Source organism: Globicephala melas, chromosome 15 (genome assembly GCF_963455315.2).
Source record: "Globicephala melas chromosome 15, mGloMel1.2, whole genome shotgun sequence".
Classification (NCBI taxonomy): domain Eukaryota; kingdom Metazoa; phylum Chordata; class Mammalia; order Artiodactyla; family Delphinidae; genus Globicephala; species Globicephala melas.
The window spans coordinates 71842120-71858681 of NC_083328.1; the positions used below are offsets into that span (position 1 = coordinate 71842120).

General features: G+C 46.0%; 1 protein-coding gene across 2 annotated transcripts; it reads left to right on the top strand.

Moving 5' to 3' along the window:
- Nucleotides 1–89: 89 nt before the first annotated feature.
- ZSWIM3 (zinc finger SWIM-type containing 3) lies at nucleotides 90–16557 on the top strand. 2 transcript variants are annotated; one of them, XR_009559212.2, is made up of 3 exons: nucleotides 90–437; nucleotides 11940–15451; nucleotides 16420–16557. XR_009559212.2 is itself a non-coding variant. In XM_030848777.3 (2 exons), the coding sequence occupies exons 1-2, from the start codon at nucleotides 283–285 to the stop codon at nucleotides 13861–13863; spliced, it is 2079 nt and encodes a 692-aa protein (XP_030704637.1). In that variant the 5' UTR covers nucleotides 90–282; the 3' UTR covers nucleotides 13864–16425. The 2 variants fall into 2 exon arrangements, 1 of the variants encoding a protein (XP_030704637.1); XM_030848777.3 differs by having other exon boundaries at nucleotides 11940–16425.
- The last annotated feature ends 5 nt before the right edge of the window (nucleotides 16558–16562 follow it).

Sequence of the window (16562 nt, forward strand, 5' to 3'; positions counted from 1 at the left end):
ACCCGTGTGTGATTGGATGTGACAGTGAGGGGGCGGAGCCCCGGGACTGGATAATAAGGGCTGAGTGTCATTTCCCCTCTGTCAAGAGAGCAAAGAAGCCGCCGAACCTACGGTAACCCACTCAGGCCGAGGGCTTCTCCTGAGCTCCGTTAACAGGCCACCCAATAGGGGCCCACCCTTAAGGCGTCCTGGGCCCACGCCAGCCGGTAGACCCTCAGAGGTGACCTCAGACCCCTGGTGTTTATCTTGGTGCAGCCCCTGGTGTGGGCAGAGGGGGCGGCCATGGAGCTAGGCAGCTGCTTCAAGACCTACGAGGACTTCAAGGAGTGCTTCAGCGCCTACAAAAAGGAGAACAGGTGCTCCTTCATTCTCAGGGACTGCGTCTCCGTCCGCTTCCACAACCTCAACCACGGCACCTCCATCCGCGAGGACATCCTGTAAGGGGGGGGCGGGGGCGGGGCAGGAGGGTGGGGAGGAGGCCGGATGGTCCCCAGGAGGGCAGCCTGGAGGAGGAGGGAGTGCAGCTGGGCCCCTGTCTCTTTGAGGATGCCACAGGCACTTATTGAGCACCTGCTGTGTGCCTGGTGAAAAGCGCAAAAGCTCCATAGGCATCGCTTTTTGACCACCCGCTTCACCTTCCCTCACTCACGCCTTCATTCACAGCTTTTATGGAATCCATAATAGCTGCAGTTTGTCCCATTTTTTGAGCACCTACCGTATCCCAGACACAAAGTATGGCCTTCACAAATAGATAAAAACGCCTTGGCGAGAATTTTCTTCATCAGTCTTCTCTTTACAAAGCAGTAACACTGGTCATTTGTTGGGTAGTTTGTTCATTCATTCATTCATTTGTTCGTTCTGTAAATGGTTCTTGAGCTCCTGAGATTTACAACCTTTTTTCAAACACTTCCCATGTCCCAGGCAGCGTTCTCTATTCTGTATGCTTTACCCCACAGGACTGTATTGAAAATTATAGGCAAATGTTATTTTTTCCATTTGGAAGATGAGAAAAGAAGCTTGGAGGCTAAGCTAAGGGTTGAAAACTCAATTGCCTTAAGGACTCAGGTGAAACATCCCAGTGTAAGAAAATTTAACTTTAACTATACAAAAAGGAATGATGAAATAACCAACACCAGGTGTTTGTGCTAGGGAGAACAGAAGTGTGAACTGGGCAAAATGGCGAGCAGGCCAATTAACTCCAGCTGGTGGCTGCCATGTGAAAATGAAGATCCAGTGTTCCCAGATTTGGGACAAGTGGAGTCAGCAATCCAGGCTTTATGCGAATGTGTCCACTTTTTTAAAAAATCAATTCAAATGTAATCACACACTCTATAGGCCAGCTCAGTGCGTCAAAGTGTATCTGAGTTTGAGACCTCTGGGTTGAGGCATTTGGCCAAAGCTCACTCTCTAAGCAGGCAGGCTGTGTTTTTTTCCCCTACTCTGAAGTCCAGTGTTGTGCTGGGTACAGCTAACATAAAGATGAATAAGTAACTAAACCTGCCCTCAAAGAGCTTGAGGTGGCATAGAGTTGGACTTAGGTAAACCAACTAGTATGTGATAAATGCTTTAAAAGAGATGTGCAGAAGAAGTGACAGATGGCTGGGAAGAAAGGGAAAGGCTTCGCACTGGAAGTAATGGTTTCTGCTGGGTTGTGAATGAAGGCACAGGGCTAGTGTAGAAGTTCAATGGTTAATATGAAGTATCACAGAGGGGTTTGACCAGAAGGAGCTGTGGAGCGAGGGCACAGATCCGTCAAAGAAGGTGGCATGTTGGAGAAACATGTGGGATGCCATGCTTGGCAGGAGGCTGTGTCAGTTGCAGTTTATGTAAAAGGTCTGTAAGTACCATTGTGAGGTGTTTGGACTTTGATCTCTGCCGGTAGCATCCTTCTAAGCAGCCAAAGAATACCAAAAAATGCCCTGCTTTCAAACTGCTTACAGTCCGGATAAAGTGCAATAGCCTCCCGTTGCCCTCATGATTAAGTCCAGGACTGTTACTAAGCTGGCTGGCCAGACCATCTGACCCTTCTGACCTCCTCATCTTGCACCATGTGCTCCATCTACACCGGGTCTTACTCCACATTCAGCTCCTGTCCCAAGCCCACAGCTTCCTGGTCCTTGCACTTACCACATCTGCTGGTTAGAATAACCTTGCCCATCCACTTATCTTAGCTCCCTTTTCCTCAAACATTAGTTGTTTTTAAACTATCCTCTCTGTACTATATATCCTGAACTACAATTTACTTAACATTTTTCTTGAAATTCTTCTAATATTCAAAGAAGCTTTAGAACCAATCTAAGCAATAATATATAAGAAGTAACAGTATAGTGGCAAAAGGATAGTATATATTTCTAAATATTAAATATTCTTGTATAATCTGAGGTCATTTTGGGCTACTTGTGGAAAACTCTGTCTTAGCTAATTGTTACTTTTCCTTCAGTTATTAGCATAATTTCCAGGAAGCCTTTCTTAACTCCCTGAAGATTAGGTTAGATGCTCCTACTCTATGTTCTGACAGCACCTGTTACAGTTATTTGCACATCGTTAAGGAACACAGTTTACAGAGGTTTCCCTGGTTTGCTGAGCTCTTCCAGGGACGGACTCTGGTTTACTATTTTTTGCATTCTCACTGATTAACACCATGCTGCTTGCATAGAATCTAGTCCAAACACCTCATAATCACGCGTAAACACCCTTCAGGTGGATGGTCTCCAGGGTCTAGCACAGGCCTTGTCCTATAGCAGGCCTTAAGTAACTGTTGAATGAATGAGTCATCAAGTGTTAAATGTGTAATTCAGCGGAACTGGTGCTGCAGGGACTCAGAGAAAAATCACAGTGGGCTAGGGAAGCAAGTGAGAAAGGGAGGCTTGAGCTGGGCTCCATAGATGGGGAGGTGTCAGGCGGTGTATTTGCTGCTCTAACAAAATATCACAAACATAGTGGTTTTAACAACACAAATTTAGTATCTTACTGTTCTGTAGGTTAGAAGTCAGGCACAGATCTGACTGGGTTAAAACCAAGGTGTCAGCAGAGCTGCATTTCTTTCTGTAGTCCCTAGAGGAGAATCTGTTTCTGAGTCTTTTCCAGCTTCTAGAAGCTGCCCACACTCCTTGACTCATGGTCCCCTGCCTCCATCTTCAAAGCCAACAGTGGTTGGTGGAGTCCTCACATCACATCACTCTGACCCTGCTTCGTCCCATCTCCCTCTCTGGCTCCCCTTCTGCCTCCCTCTTCCATTTTTTTAGGATCCTGTGCAGATAATCTAGGATAATTTACCTTTAAAAAATCAGCTAATTAGCAACCTTGATTCCATCTGCAATCTTAATTCCCCTTTGCCATGTAACCTAACATATTCACAGGTTTTAGAGATTAGGAAGTGGACGTCTTTTGGGGGACCATTCTGCCTATCACAGGAAGGTTAACATCCTGGATGGAGAAATGGTGTGTGAGCTAGTGCAGATATTAACATTGCTGTACTTGGAAGGCAGTGAGGAGACCTGCTTGGCTGGAAGGAAGATTTATGCTGGAGCAGTGCGAAAGAGAATGGAAGGGACTCAGCTAACAGATTAGAGGTTCGGATTGGTTTTGTTTTTGCAGGCTGAACAATTTAATAAATGAATTTGTTTTTGAGTGGTCAATATAGTCATTTAATTTTTTAAAAATTTCACATTACATCAAAGGGTCTAAAAGTCAGTGTCCCTTCCACTGTGTTATCTAGAGACAACCGCTATTATCTTCCTGAGATACCCGTGAGCCTGAACAAACATATCTCTTTTTTTTAAATTTAATTTTATTTATTATTTTATACAGTAGGTTCTTATTTGTTATCCATTTTATACATATTAGTGTATATATGTCAATCCCAATCTCCCAATTCATCCCACCACCCCGTGCCACGTTTCCCCCTTGGTGTCCATACATTTGTCCTCTACATCTGTGTCTCAATTTCTGCCCTGCAAACTGGTTCATCTGTACCATTTTTCTAGGTTCCACATATATGCGTTAATATACGATATTTGTTTTTCTCTTTCTGACTTACTTCACTCTGTATGAGAGTCTCTAGATCCCTCCACGTCTCTACAAATGACCCAATTTCGTTCCTTTTTATGGCTGAGTAATATTCCATTGTATATATGTACCACATCTTCTTTATCCATTCGTCTTTCGATGGGCATTTAGGTTGCTTCCATGACCTGGCTATTGTAAATAGTGCTGCAGTGAACATTGTGGTGCCTGTGTCTTTTTGAATTATGGTTTTCTCAGGGTAGTATGCCCAGTAGTGGGATTGCTGGGTCATATGGTAATTCTGTTTTTAGTGTTTTAAGGAACCTCCATACTGTCCTCCATAGTGGCTGTATCAATTTATATTCCCACCAACAGTGCAAGAGGGTTCCCTTTTCTCCACACCCTCTCCAGCATTTGTTGTTTGTAGATTTTCTGATGATGCCCATTCTAACTGGTGTGAGGTGATACCTCATTGTAGTTTTGATTTGCATTTCTCTAATAATTAGTGATGCTGAGCAGCTTTTCATGTGCTTCCTGGCCATCTGTATGTCTTCTTTGGAGAAATGTCTATTTAGGTCTTCTGCCCATTTTTTGATTGGGTTGTTTGCTTTTTTAATATTGAGCTGCATGAGCTGAACAAACATATCTTGTGTGTACATATGTATCCTTTTTTTTTGCGGTACGCAGGCCTCTCACTGTTGTGGCCTCTCCTGTTGCAGAGCACAGGCTCCAGATGCTCAGGCTCAGCAGCCATGGCTCACGGGCCCAGCCGCTCCGCGGCATGTGGGATCTTCCCGGACCAGGGTACGAACCCGTGTCCCCTGCATCGGCAGGCGGTCTCTCAACCACTGCGCCACCAGGGGAGCTCCATCCTTTTTTTTTTAACACAGGTGGCTGCATACTATTTATACACATCATTCTGCACCTTTGCTTTTCTCACTTGTCAGCATATTTTGGAGATCACTCTACATCACTTATTACATTGTATGAGCCCTTTAATTCATTGATTTTACCAATCGTTAACTGAAAACTTTCTCCATGCTAGTGTCTGAGACACAGTGTTGAAAAGATAAATTGAGTCCCTGCCCTCATGGAGCTTCCCCTCCAGCCAGGGAGACAAATATTAAACTCTAATCACAGAAATAATGATTTCTTTAAAATAGTAGTAAAAGGGAATTCCTGGCGGTCCAGTGGTTAGACCTCAATGAAGAGTAGCCCCTGCTCACGGCAGCTAGAGAAAGCCCATGCACAGCAACAAAGACCCAACACAGCCAGAAATTAAAAAAAAAAAAAAAAAAAAAAAATATATATATATATATATGTATAAGAACCAAAAAAAAAAAAAGACAGGCTTTAACTCTGACCTTGGGCAAGACTTTTAATCTCCATGACACAGTTTCATCCTCTGTAGAATGAGAAGGATGTGGTGAAGATTAAATACATGCAGTTGCTGAAGCATAGCGCTCAGTAAATATTTGCCAAAGTCATAACTGGAGTACATGATGGAAAGTAGTAGGTTTTTTTTTTCTTAAATAAATAAATATTTATTTATTTATTTAGGCTGTCCCGCGTCTTAGTTGCGGCATGCAGGATCTTCGTTGTAGCATGCGGGCTTATGTGCGGCATGCGGGATCTAGTTCCCCGACTAGGGATGGAACCCGGGCCCCCTGCATGGGGTGTGCAGTCTTACCCACTGGATCACCAGGGAAGCCCCAGTATTTTTTTTTTAATTTAATTAATTAATTAATTTGGCTGCGTTGGGTCTTCGTTGCTGCGCGTGGGCTTTCTCTAGTTGTGGCGAGCGGGGGCTATTCTTTGTTGCAGTGTACGGACTTCTCATTGCGTTGGCTTCTCTTGTTGCGGAGCATGGGCTCTAGGCACGCGGGCTTCAGTAGTTGTGGCTCACGGGCTCAGTAGTTGTGGCGCACGGGCTTAGTTGCTCTGCAGCATGTGAGATCTTCCCGGGGCAGGGTTCGAACCCGTGTCCCCTGCATTGGCAGGCAGATTCTTTTTTAAAAAATAAATTTTATTTTATTTTATTTTATTTTATTTATCATTTTTGGCTGCGTTGGGTCTTCGTTGCTGCCTGCGGGCTTTCTCCAGTTGCGGTGAGCGGGGGCTACTCTTCCTTGCGGTGCATGGGCTTCTCATTGCGGTGGCTTCTCTTGTTGCGGAGCACGGACTCTAGGCGCATGGGCTTCAGTAGTTGTGGCTCGCGGGCTGTAGAGTGCAGCCTCAGTAGTTGTGGCGCACGGGCTTAGTTGCTCCGCGGCATGTGGGATCTTCCCAGACCAGCGATTGAACCCGTATCCCCTGCATTGGCAGGCGGATTCTTAACCACTGCGCTACCAGGGAAGTCCCTGGCAGGCGGATTCTTAACCGCTGCACCACCAGGGAAGTTCAAGCCCCGGTATTTTTAAGCTGCACCACCAGGGAAGTTCAAGCCCCGGTACTTTTAAGAGTCAGAAAAATGTGTTGTGGGAGGTACTACTAAATGACCCAAAGTCCCAATCGACTGGGAGATTCTGTGATTTTATGCCCAGCTTCCCTTCCCATATTTTTACATAAGGCTGTTGTGTTTTTCTTTTTGTTATGTCCTTGGGGGATTGCTAGTCTTCAAACCGTGAAGTATTCCAATGTCTCTCTCCATTGCTGTTCAGTTTAATAACTACCTTTTTTGAATACTTTTTTGGAACATGTTCTAGACACTCTGCTGAGAGCTTTACAGACATTGTTTTGTTTAATCCTCATCACACTCTTTGAACTAAGCCATTGTTATCTGAGTTTTCATTTTTCCATGTATCACTAATCACAAGGCTCTGTAGGAAAGCACAAATCTTGCTAACAAACTAGCCACTTTAAAAATTAGTCACTACTTAGTCATTCCTTCCTGCTTATCCTACCGGTTCCATCAACATCTATGGTAGTGAGTTTTTGGCAAATGAATAGATGTGGTAAACATAAGGATTATAAAATGCAAATAAAACTGATTGCAAACTGAAATTGCATGTCTTCCAAGAGCTGTAGGACTTGGTGAAGTCCCTGAAAGTAATGATAGAGAAATCCTTACATCACCTGCAGCCTTATGCCAGTTGACAAATGGAAAGGGAAATCAGCAGGACAATGATATGTACAGACGTGAAAAGCAAAGGATTTGCATAGTAAAAAATTAAATTAGGCCCTTGGCAAACGTGATAAAGCCCAGGAATATTTTGGTAAAATTGACCCTTACATATTGCAAAAGTAAGACAGGAAATAAAGTATCGGAGTGTTTGGGGGAGATATACCAAGAAAAAAAAAAGTTGATGCTTTAAGTGGTTCTTTGATTATTCTAAGAATTGGCAGATAGCTGCCATTATAACTTAAATTTCATTAAATATAATATTTTCATAATTTTCATCTCATTTTTTTAAAGATTGCTCAAATCTTTTTTTCCCACTAATTTCCTGTGAAATGTGGTTCCTGGCGAGGTTTTTTTTGGCTGTAATTAACCAAAAACCCTGACTCAAAATGCATTATTTCTTAGCCCAGAGAAGGTGATTGTTTCAGCGGCCCAGGCTTTTCCCATCTTTCCACTCTGCCATCCTCAGGTCTCAGCGTTGCCCTCAGGATGGCTCGCCACATGGCACAAATGTAGGAGTCACATCCAGAGGCAAAAGCCTGCCTGGGTTTCCTGCACATTTCCTATCATGTTTCTTTGTGCAGAATTGGGCCAGTATCCATGGCCATTCCTAACGAGATTACCTTAATTCGCTTAGAGTAGCCCCGAAGCACTTAGCTATGTGGGAGAGGAATGGCAACCTGAATATAATTGGCCTTCAGTTAGGAAGGAAGGAAGGAGGGGGCTAAGGAATGTTGGGTTGGCCACCAACCAATCCTGCTACAGCCTTTTTTTGTTTTTAATTGAAGAATAGTTGATGTACAATATTATATAAGTTACAGGTGTACAGTATAGTGATTTACAATTTTCAAAGGTTTTACTCCTTTTATACTTATTATAAAATATTGGCTATATTCCCTATGTTGTACAATATATCCTTGTACCACTTAATCCCCTACCCCCTATATTTTCCCTCCCCGCTTCCCTCTCCCCACTGTTAACCACTAGTCTGTTCCCTTTGTCTGTGAATCTACTTCTTTTTTGTTATATTCACTAGTTTGTTGTATTTTTTAGATTCCACATATAAGTGATATCATACAGTAGTTATCTTTCTCTGTCTGCCACAGCCTTTTAAATGAATCCACTTTTAGTGGTACTGATTATTCTTGGATCAGGTACTGATTATTCGTAGATCAGTACTCTTGTTATTTCTATATTTATAGATAAGAATTGGAGGCTGAGAGGAAGTGAAGTGACTTGTCCAAGTTCACATAGCTAAGTGGTAAAGCTGGAATATAAACTCAGATCTTCTGGTTCCAGAGTCTTGTTCGTAACTCAGGTTATGTTGTCTAAAATGGCTTGACTCCACCTGTAAAAATTCTGTTCGTTGCTCAAGGTGCAATTTACATGCAACAAGGACACAAATCTTATGTGAAATTAATCAAAAGCTTTAGATCTGTTCCAATCCCTATAGTCAGGGTAAATCACTCTTTATTCAATTATAGGTATATTGCTTGTACCTCTATTTAACCATTCACTTAGTTTTGGCTTTACTGGCCATCTGTGTAATAATCTTTCTGCTCACTAGACTTTGAGAGTAGAGACTACCTAATTTGTTTCTGTAGCCTTCTGAGCAACTAGTATAGTGTTTGGTACATAGTAGGACTTAGTAAATGTTTGAAATTAAACAAAGGACTTGTCCAAAGTTATAGTTAGTAATAGTGCTGGGATAGAAGCCAAGTCACCTGACAGAACTCTCCCAGTGGTCTTCCTAATGTGCTACTCATGTTAAAAGGAGAATTTTCTGTGTCATGCAATCACTCATTTAGTGTTCATTCAGGGTGTGTGTTCAGAGCACCTAGTCTGTGCCAGGTGCAGTGCCAGGCACTGGGAGTACACTGGGGGCACAGTCCAGGTAGAGGAAATAAACATGTACAGAGAACATTGAAAGGAAGCAAGACTGGCTGACTCCCTTCTTCCAGATCCTGGCTGAGCACACTTGGATGTAAGCACTAAGGGAGATTCAGAAAAGTATAAAACCCCATCCCTGTCTTGAAGAGAGTCTATGCTTTCACCTGGGAGATAGAAATAAATACAGATTAAAATTACTACAGTGCTCAAAGAATTCTTACAAAAGATTTGTGTATTTCACTGTGTGTAAATTATACTCAATACCAGAGATTAAGGGAAGCAGGGGAATTCCCTGGCGGTCCAGTGGTTAGGACTTGGCACTTTCAGTGCTGAGGGCCCGGGTTCAATCCCTGGTCAGGGAACTAAGATCCTGCAAGCCGCATGGTGCAGCCAAAAAATTTAAAAGTTAAAATTAAAAAAGATTAAGGGAAGCAGGAAAAAATAACAGAGGCTTTAACCTAGTACCCTTTAAGTTTGACGTGCATGGTGCATGTCACGCACCAAACAAGGACAGTATGTTTAGAGATCTTTAAGGAAGTTATTGAACCTGAACAATCAAAGCATTGAGGGTCAAGTTGAGGAGGGTAAAAATGAGAATTCAGAGAGGGAGAAGTATTTTGAAAGAAGACAGGCAACATAATGGTTAACTACATAGACTGTAGCCAAGCAGGCTTAGTTCACATCCCAGGTCGTCCAGTTTTAGCTGGAGGATTAAATCCCAGATTCTCATCCTTGAGAAGCTCTTTAAGCCTGTTGCCTCATCTGTAAAATGTGGATGATAGAACCCTTTTCTTAATGTAAAAGGATGCATGTAAGGGGCTTACATGTAGCCTGGCATATAATAATTCTTAATATGTGTAATAGTGGGAAGAAAGAACTGAAAAGACTTACCACACTGGATATAGACATGGAGAAGGAGGAATTAAAAAGAATGCCAATGTCTCCACCCTGGGAGGTGCAATCATTAATAGAACCAGGAAAGGTGGAAAGAGCTTTATGGTTGGCACTCACCAGTATCTTTTTTTTGGGAAAAAAAGATAGGTTAACAAGCATATACTGTGAACACGTAAAGTCAATATAAAGTTATGAGCTAAGATCTATGCTAAGATGTTGAGCCAGCAGAAGGGTAGGGCCCAATCTGAGGGCTTGGGGGAGGCATCCTAGGAAAGATGGTAGTTGCATGTAGTCCTGAAGGATGAGTTAGCTCTGAGATGAAGACAGATGGGTGGGGCATTCCAGACAGAAAGACAACCCGAGCAAAGGCATCGAGGTGAGACACAGTGTAGTGAACATGGGAAGTAGTAGACAGTTTGTCTTTCTAGGGTACAATAAAACAAGACAGTTGGGACAGTGGAAAACAGGCGGAAGAGTTAGGCAGAGGGTACACCGCGGTCACCCCTCTCTGGCCTTGCCGTGCTACTGGGCTGCTCCCTGAGCTGGGGACGGTGTTGCTGCCCTGGCACTGCGCACACCACACATGCAGGCATTTTCAGCCTCAGGCCCCTCCGCCCTGTTATTTCAGGCGTGACTTCCTATTTTTCTAAGCTTCCCCACAGGATGAGCAAACAGGACCAGCTGGGCCAGAGTGTTTGGAAGGGAGTTGGTGAGATGCCCAGGCTGTGTCATGTCATGCCAGGGGCTGAGATTTTTCCCCCCTTCCCCTATCTTTGGGTTAGGACACTCTCTGAGGAGGCAGGGGTGTGACCCGTCCCGCCCACCTGTGGTCCCTGAGTCATTCATCCATCACATCTTTCACAAGCATCTGCTGAAGGAACAGCAGTGGTGTTAGGTGCTTGGAATACACTGAGGACTGACTTGCTCTTGCCACTTGAAAACAACCCCATCCAATTGGAAAGACACTGCATAAATGCCCAAGAAAAGGTCCCAAGGCTTAGGAGCTGTAGTAACAGTAGATGACTTTTATTTAGAATAAATGAAAGGCTGAACCAGGCTCTGGGCTAAATCTTATGTCTGTGGCTTATTTAATTTTCATAACAACCCTAATTAGTTTCATTTTATGATGAGGAGTTGTGCAGTTACTCTGCACACAGAGAGGTGAAGTGACTTGCCCAAGGTCAAACAGCTTCTGAGTGGTAGAGCCTGGATTCAAATCCAGAGCGTCAGCTTCCAGCATATCCACCGTTTAACCACTACCGCTACCCAGAAAATCTGCTAAGCCTTTTCCTTTAAATAAATGCTATGAATCTGAAGTAAGGAGCAATTACTGTGGCTTGAGGGCCTCCATAAAGGTTTCCTGGAGAAGGTGGGGCCTGATTTGGGCCTTGAAGCATGGGTTGAATGAGGATAGGAAGGGGAAAAGAGCAGATATTCAATTTAATTACTGTTCTCCTTTGAATCAGCACTTTCAGCCTAGAATGGAAAGCTAGCAGGATCCTAAAGGTCATCTAGCCCAGGGGTTCTCACTCTCTTAGGATGTGGACATTTTTCTTTAAGTCAGCGGTGACCCCAGATCCCAGATACACCCTAACCCCCGAGGCCTCTTTTATTTTTGCTGCCGAGAGGAGAAGGCAGAGGAGGCAATGGCTCCCTAAAGGCAGGAATGAAGGGGCCACTTTAAACAGTGAGTAACCAGCTCTGCTGCTGCCTCTTATCTATTTTCCCTTGTACCTTTGCCTCAGATCGAATTGTTGACAACTACAGATGGGAAAATGAGAGTAAATAAAAGGAGCTGGGGCTTAGAACTTCTGTAGATGAACATGAAGGGTGTTTTAGTTGGATGGGGTCTTGAAGAAAGACCTGAATACTTTGGGACTGGAGAGAAAATGTAAACCTTTCCTACTTCCTGTATTGCACTGTGGTCTCCCGGAAATGTATCAGCCGCTGTAAGTCCCTGCAGGGCGTTGACTTGTAAGAGAAAGGGGGTGGTCAGCACCTTTTTCATTTTCACCTCTGCCTTCCCTAGATATGTGCAGGTGAAATTTGTCTGTATTCGGACCCAGTCAAACAGGAAGAGAACAGCAGCGGCAGCTATGTGCCCAGCATACTTGCTCCTGCGGTACAATGAGAAACTGGATAGGCTGTTTATCAGTGAACTCAACACACAGCATATACACGTTGACTCCAAAACCGCGGGTCCTAGAGGAGACGCCACTGGCAAATCTCAGAAGAAACTCCAGCCTGCACAGCCCACGATCAACAAAGACCTTGGCACAGCTGAGAAGTCCCTGTTTGAGCCATCATTTTGCTTAGATAAGGTCCAAACACCCTCAAAGCCAGAGCAGGAGGGCATCACTCCTTCTGACCTGGCCAAGATAGCCAAAGTGATGAAGAACTTTCTTAAGGTGGATGTGGGTTCCATGGCCTCCTTCAGTGTGGGCAGCAGCCAAGACCTGGACAGGCTCAGCTTCCAGAGCAGCAAGATGAGCGACCTCTTCATCCGCTTCCCTGAGAATCTCTTGCTGCACCGGGTGGAGAATGCCCAGGGCCACATCCTCTACGCTTTCTTGGTGGAGAGCAAGGAACGAGAGGGGCGAGTGGTACACTTTGCGGTGCTCAAGTCCGAGACAGCCACCTCCGTGGCCAAGATGCTGAGTATCTTTACAGAGTTCAACTCAGATTGGCCCAAGGTCAAGGTGGTCTTCGTGGACCCGTCCTTCCCTCATCGAGCCATCCTGCAGGAGATCTTCCCTGCTGCCCGCATCCTCCTCTCCATCTATCACACGACCCGACTCTTGGAGAAGAAGTTGCATCGTAGTTCAGCAGATCCATCCTTTAAAAGGCTCATGAAAGAAGCCCTGCGGGAGGCCGTGTTTGTCACTTCTGAGGCCAGCCTGCAAAATCTCTGCCAGATGTCCCAAGTCTTGCTCAACGAGCAGCTCTTCAGCTTCCTTCAGGCCCACTGGTTCTCGTGTGAACTGCTGTGGTACATGCACGTCAGGAAGGGCCTGCACGCCTGTAACACCTACATGGACAGCCTGGACGTCGTCACCAGCAAGGTGTCGAGCCTCTTCCGGGAACAGCAGTCCCTGCTGGACTGCATCCTCCGCTTTGTGGATTACATAGACTTCTTTAACACCAAAGGCTTGAAGAGCTTTCCCACTGCTCCCCCCAGGTTAAAGAGAGCCCGGTCAGCAAGCAAGGCACCAAAGTCCAAGAAGCCTTCTGGAATCTGTGGAGGGAGCTTCATCAGGCTGCCCATGCAAGAGGCACAGCCAGAGCTGCAGCAGGTGCGGGCGCCGCAGCAGCAGCCCCAGGGACAGCCCTCCCAGGGCGGCATGCTAGACTCCTTACTCCAGAGTGGCTCCGATCTGGCCTACAAGCTATGCCACAATGAGTGGGCGGTGGTACAGAACTCCACGCACCTGGTGGACGTGGCTGGCTGCTCCGTGGACGTGCAGCTGCTAGAGGACTCCCACCAGGCGAGCAAGGACGGCTGCAGCTGCAGCTGCTCCTTTCAACAGCGGTACCACCTGCCATGCCGGCACATTTTGGCGCTGCTGCACACCAGCCAGAGGCCCGTGGGCGAAGCCATGGTGTGCCGCCGGTGGCAGAAGAGGTACCAGCACCTCCTTGGGCCCAGCGGGGAGCTCCGGGACCCTGTCCTGATACCGAATGCAGGCCAGCCAGGGGAGAAAGGACGGAACGACATGATTCAGGACCTAAGCAGGGAGCTCGCGAACCTGCTGATGCAGAGCGAGGGACCAGAGCTGGAGGAGCGCTGTTCCACCTTGCGCAAGATTGTGGACATCTGGGCGGCCTCCTGCCAGCCTCCTGAGCCCAGTCAGCAGCTGGGGGACTTCAAGGATGTGGGCCGCCTCCCTTTCCTCTGGGGAAAGCAGGAGGAAGGGGAGGGACTCGCTCCTCCTGGAGCCACAATTCACGATTGAAGCACCTGCACTGGCGCAATGGGCCACAGACCACTCTCCCTGGAAGTCTGAGAGCTCAAAGCAGGCAGGACATGCTAGGTGTCAGCGTTTTAACCAATGTCTTCCTAGGTAGGGTGAGGAAAATTGTTCCAACAGGAAGAAGAAGAGCCCCACTGTGTGACAGTCCTTTGAATCTACCCCTTTTCTGCCCTACCTTTGATTTTCCTCGGGAGCCTCATTCATTGTTCAAGGCCAAAGTTATCTCCATGCTGAAGGGTCGTCCCTCGTTCTCCCTCAACCCCTGAATTTAGATCTTATTCACTACATAGAGATGAAACCCTGCCCCAGGTTAGGGTGAGATAAAACGGACCTGACAGAAGAGCCTGGTTTCAGGGACGAAAGGAAGGAGGGTGATCCTTGGCTGTTGCTGCTCTTTACAAAGAATTTGTTATTTGTACCTATTTTTATTCATATTAAAGTTTTTGTTTTGTTTTTGCTTTTTAAATAAAATCAAAGAAGCAGGAGAAATGCGTTCTGCCTGAACAGGGAAGGAATCGGATGGGGGTTGTGGAACCAAATGGAGCCTGACACCTCAGATTCAATGAGTAGCAATCGGCCCCTTACTTCACCCTCTTCCTGCAACAGAGCCTTCAACATTGATTTCAGGCTGCCTCATATTCTAGCAGGAAGAAGCCAAATAGATTGGGAGGGAAGAAACCTGGGTCTGAGACTTGACTGCCCTCAACTTGCTGGGAGACTGTGGGCAAGTCCCTAATTTCTTTGACCCCAGTTTCCTCATCTGTAAAAATTAGTGTGTTGGCCTGTTCTAATTCCAATTTACCCTCTAGATTCAATGCAGTTTTAAGCACCAACACAGGCTTTTGTTGTTGGTAGTTTGCAGTCTTAATCACCTAAAGCCTGGTAGCCACCCAGCTTTCCAAGAGCCATCTTCAGGGGAACCGAGGTCAAAAGATGACCTTAACAGTCACAGCGCTGTGCTGGAGCTCGCCAGCAAAATACTGGAGTGGGTTGGGCTGGGCAACACCGGAGTTCAGCTCTCTCAAGTGTGGGTCTCTTTAATTCCAAGAGTTGGGCCCCTTGACCCCTGTTGGAGAGGCGGAATTTGAGACCTGGCCCTCAGTTTCCCCATAAGGCAGAAGACACTGTACCATTCATTACATAGGCACCCCTTCCTACCCTCCTGGGGTTTTGTAATTTGACCAGAAAAGAAAAAAATCCGTGAAACACTGCCATTTATTTTTTCTTTTTTTGGCTTCGGAGGGAGTTTCCATAGTAACGCACACTTCCTGTGCTCTTCCCACACGTGAGGCTCCAAAGTTTCAGCCTCAGTGCTCAGACTCGCCAGGATGCTAGTGTCTTCAGGCTTTCATTGGTTGCCGCCAGCCGGGCCCCTCGTATCTCTGGTAACGGCACCCGCCCACGAGTCGTCGGGCTACGGTTGGTCGGAGCGCCAAAGACCGGAAGCAAATTCCTCAGGCCATTGGCCAGAGTCACGGCGAAGCTGGCGCCGCGGTTGGTGAGCCCAGAGGTCAGTCAGAGTCAGAGTCGGGGTCAAATAGGGAGAAATGGCGACGGAGCCAAGCTGTGGGTGAGTAATTTCTGAAGGGGTGGAGGTGTGAGGCAGCTGGTGACCGCAGTCACCATGACACAGCTCCCAAAGGGGTGGGAGGTTGACTTCTCTTCTGGCTCCGGCCAGATTCCGAATGGGAATGTCAGACATCCACATCCTCCCACCCGGGTTAGAGGTGAGAGGTCAGAGGCCACATCCTCTCTCTGTCTCTGGTTTGTGAACCTCAGGTACCGTGGAAAGCAGCCAGAATCCCGAGCCAAAGACTCAACTTCCAGCTACTTATAGAGTAATGGTGGGCACGTCACTTAACCTCTTTGAGCCTCAGTTTCTCATCTGTAAAATGGAGACGGTAACCCGGTTTGGGGGCTAAATAGAGGAAACGTGAACATAGTATTGCAGTTAATAGAGGGATTTACGTGGAGGGAGAAGAGACTATGAACATTTGTTAATCCTGTTTTATGGTTGAAGGGACTGAAGCTCAGAGAGGTCACTGACTTGCCCAAGATCACCCAGCAAGTTTGGGGCAATTGCAGTTCTCTTGTATATACCAGGACCAATGAAAGAATGGAGGCCAAGAAGTAATTTGTAAATATAAAGTGCAATACAAATATTTAAAATGCTCTTTAAGGGGGGAAAAAAAAAAAGGCAGCTCCGGCCTTCACACTCATTTAAATCTCATGGAACCAAATCTTTCCGTGCTGGCTTCTTATCAATTAGCTCTCAGCTCCAAGTCATCCTCCCACCACCCCCCAGAGAGGACTTCACTGGTTACTTTGGCTAAAGTATCCTTCCCTCCTCCAGCTTACTATTACCCTGTTTTGTGGTCTTCGTAAACTTCATTATCTGATATATCCTTGTTTGTTTACATGTTTATTGCATATCCCCCAGAACAGTGCTGATACACAGTATCAGCAATAAAATGTCTGGATGCGTAATTGAAGAGTCAAGCCCCTACTGTCTCCTTAAACCTCTGTTCCTCTCCATAGGCCCAGCTTTGGAGCGAGATCTGGGAACTGCAGTCCGGCCTCAAGCCTCAACTTAGTTGGAGCTTGAGAGAGAGTGAGAGCCTTCCATACAGCAGCCTCACAGAGCAGATATTTTGACCTTGGCATCTAGACGTCTCCCATCT

Bases quoted from the DNA above. Each gene is read 5' to 3' on its own strand.
- ZSWIM3 (XM_030848777.3), top strand. From the start codon at position 283: ATGGAGCTAGGCAGCTGCTTCAAGACCTACGAGGACTTCAAGGAGTGC. The intron at 438-11,939 runs GTAAGGGGGGGG...TGCCTTCCCTAG, and splicing joins TCCATCCGCGAGGACATCCT to ATATGTGCAGGTGAAATTTG.